This window comes from Etheostoma spectabile, chromosome 8 (genome assembly GCF_008692095.1).
Source record: "Etheostoma spectabile isolate EspeVRDwgs_2016 chromosome 8, UIUC_Espe_1.0, whole genome shotgun sequence".
Lineage (NCBI taxonomy): Eukaryota > Metazoa > Chordata > Actinopteri > Perciformes > Percidae > Etheostoma > Etheostoma spectabile.
Genome location: NC_045740.1, coordinates 19,058,083 through 19,059,739, shown reverse-complemented (window position 1 = coordinate 19,059,739; position 1,657 = coordinate 19,058,083). Strand labels below are relative to the sequence as shown.

The window sequence follows — 1,657 nt, the reverse complement described above, 5'->3', positions numbered from 1 at the left end:
TCCCCCCACCCCACCTGTCCCCTGACATGCCCCCTGTGTGCTGTGCGTCTGACGATGACAGAAACATGATTAATTACAAATGCTTTATGTTCGAGGTTTTCTGGACAGACAGAGACGGACGGAGAGAGAGACAGAGACAGACTCAGACCCAACGAGACACAAAGAGACAGAATGAGACAACGAGACAGAACAAGACAAGGAGACAGAACGAGACACAAAAAGACAGAGAGAGAAAGAGACAATGACAGAACGAGACAAAGTGACAGAACAAGACAAAGAGACAGAACAAGAAAAAGAGACACAAAGAGGCAATGAGAAAACGAGACAAAGAGACAGGATTAGACAGAACCAGACAAAGAGACAGAGAGAGACAGGAAGAGATTGACAGACTGAAACAGAACAAGAGAGAAAGAGACAAAGACAGAACGAGACACAAAAAGACAGAAAAAGACAGAAAGAGACAATGACAGAACGAGACAAAAAGACAGAGAGAGACAGAAAGAGAAAAACATACTGACACAGGGAGAGAAAAAGAGACAGATTGAGACAAAGAGACAGAGATAGACAGGACGAGGAAAAGAGACAGAGACCGACAGACCGAGACAGAACAAGAAATGGAGAGAGACAGCAAGTCAGGAAGGGAAATAGAGACAGACGTGGACAGAAAAAGACAGAAAGAGACACAAAGATGCAGACAGAGTCAAAAGGACAGACTGAGACGGGGAGACAGTAGTCAGTAGGACGTCACGCTGCTCAGTCAAAAGGTTTTCTGTGTTTTGCTTTTTTTCTGTTTGCTTTTTGTCCATGCATGCACGTCCAAATGTGTCCATGTTGCATGTTATTGTCTGTCCCCATTTCTCATTGTGTCTTTCATGCATCCCGAATTCTGCTTGAAGTGATGTGGGAACAGTCTTTCCCTCTTTTCATTATACAATTATACAGAGTGTTTTTTAGGGTTAGAGTTAACAAAAGTAAACCCAAAGTTGATCTTTTCATTTTTTCTAAAATCCATCCAAAAATACAGAGTCCCGGGTTTTGTCTTCTCCTCTCCGTGATGTTCTCGTCCCAGTTTATTCAAATAGTTTTTCCCCTTGTAACACGCCTCCTTCTTACATGTTCAACCTCAGGAAATCACCACCATCATTAATGCACCTCAGAGAAATGCAAAGGTCAAAATAGGCAAGAGTTAAGCTGTGTGGATTTCATGAGTTTGACTTTTTCTGAGTTATTTTAGTTCTTGTTTTGAGTAACTTTGTGTAACTAATGATGCAACATGTGCCTTTTATTCCAGGAAATACCCTGGACCCAAACTCAGATGAATTTGACGATGAGGTAAGGAAACTTTTAATTTTCTTTCAAACTCTGCATGTCATTAGGGCTGCAACTACCGATTATTTTAAATTTTCAATTATTAGTGGATTATGTTCGCGATTAATTAAGTTCACTTGAAGTTATTTGGTCTATAAATTGGAGAAAAATTTTGATCAGTGTTTTCCAAAGCAAGATGACATCTTCAAATGTCTTGTTTTGTCCACAACTGAAAGACATTCAGTTTACTCTCACAGACGAGAGAAGAAAATAAAACATATTCACATTGTGACATGTTGTCCTCGGGTCAAATTGACCCGTTGTCCTATATCAATGTTCTTTTTAATTC

General features: G+C 40.1%; 1 protein-coding gene across 8 annotated transcripts in view; it reads left to right on the top strand.

The window, feature by feature from the left end:
* ptprz1a (protein tyrosine phosphatase receptor type Z1a) overlaps positions 1-1,657 on the top strand; it is a 168,935-nt gene that overhangs the window by 108,428 nt on the left and 58,850 nt on the right. For 7 of the 8 annotated variants that reach the window (XM_032522882.1, XM_032522881.1, XM_032522880.1 and 4 more), the window contains exon 11: positions 1,292-1,332. The exons of the other annotated variant lie outside the window; for it this stretch is intronic. In XM_032522882.1, the coding sequence (XP_032378773.1) occupies positions 1,292-1,332 (41 nt within the window). The remainder of the gene's footprint in view (positions 1-1,291; positions 1,333-1,657) is intronic. 8 annotated transcript variants of the gene reach the window in all.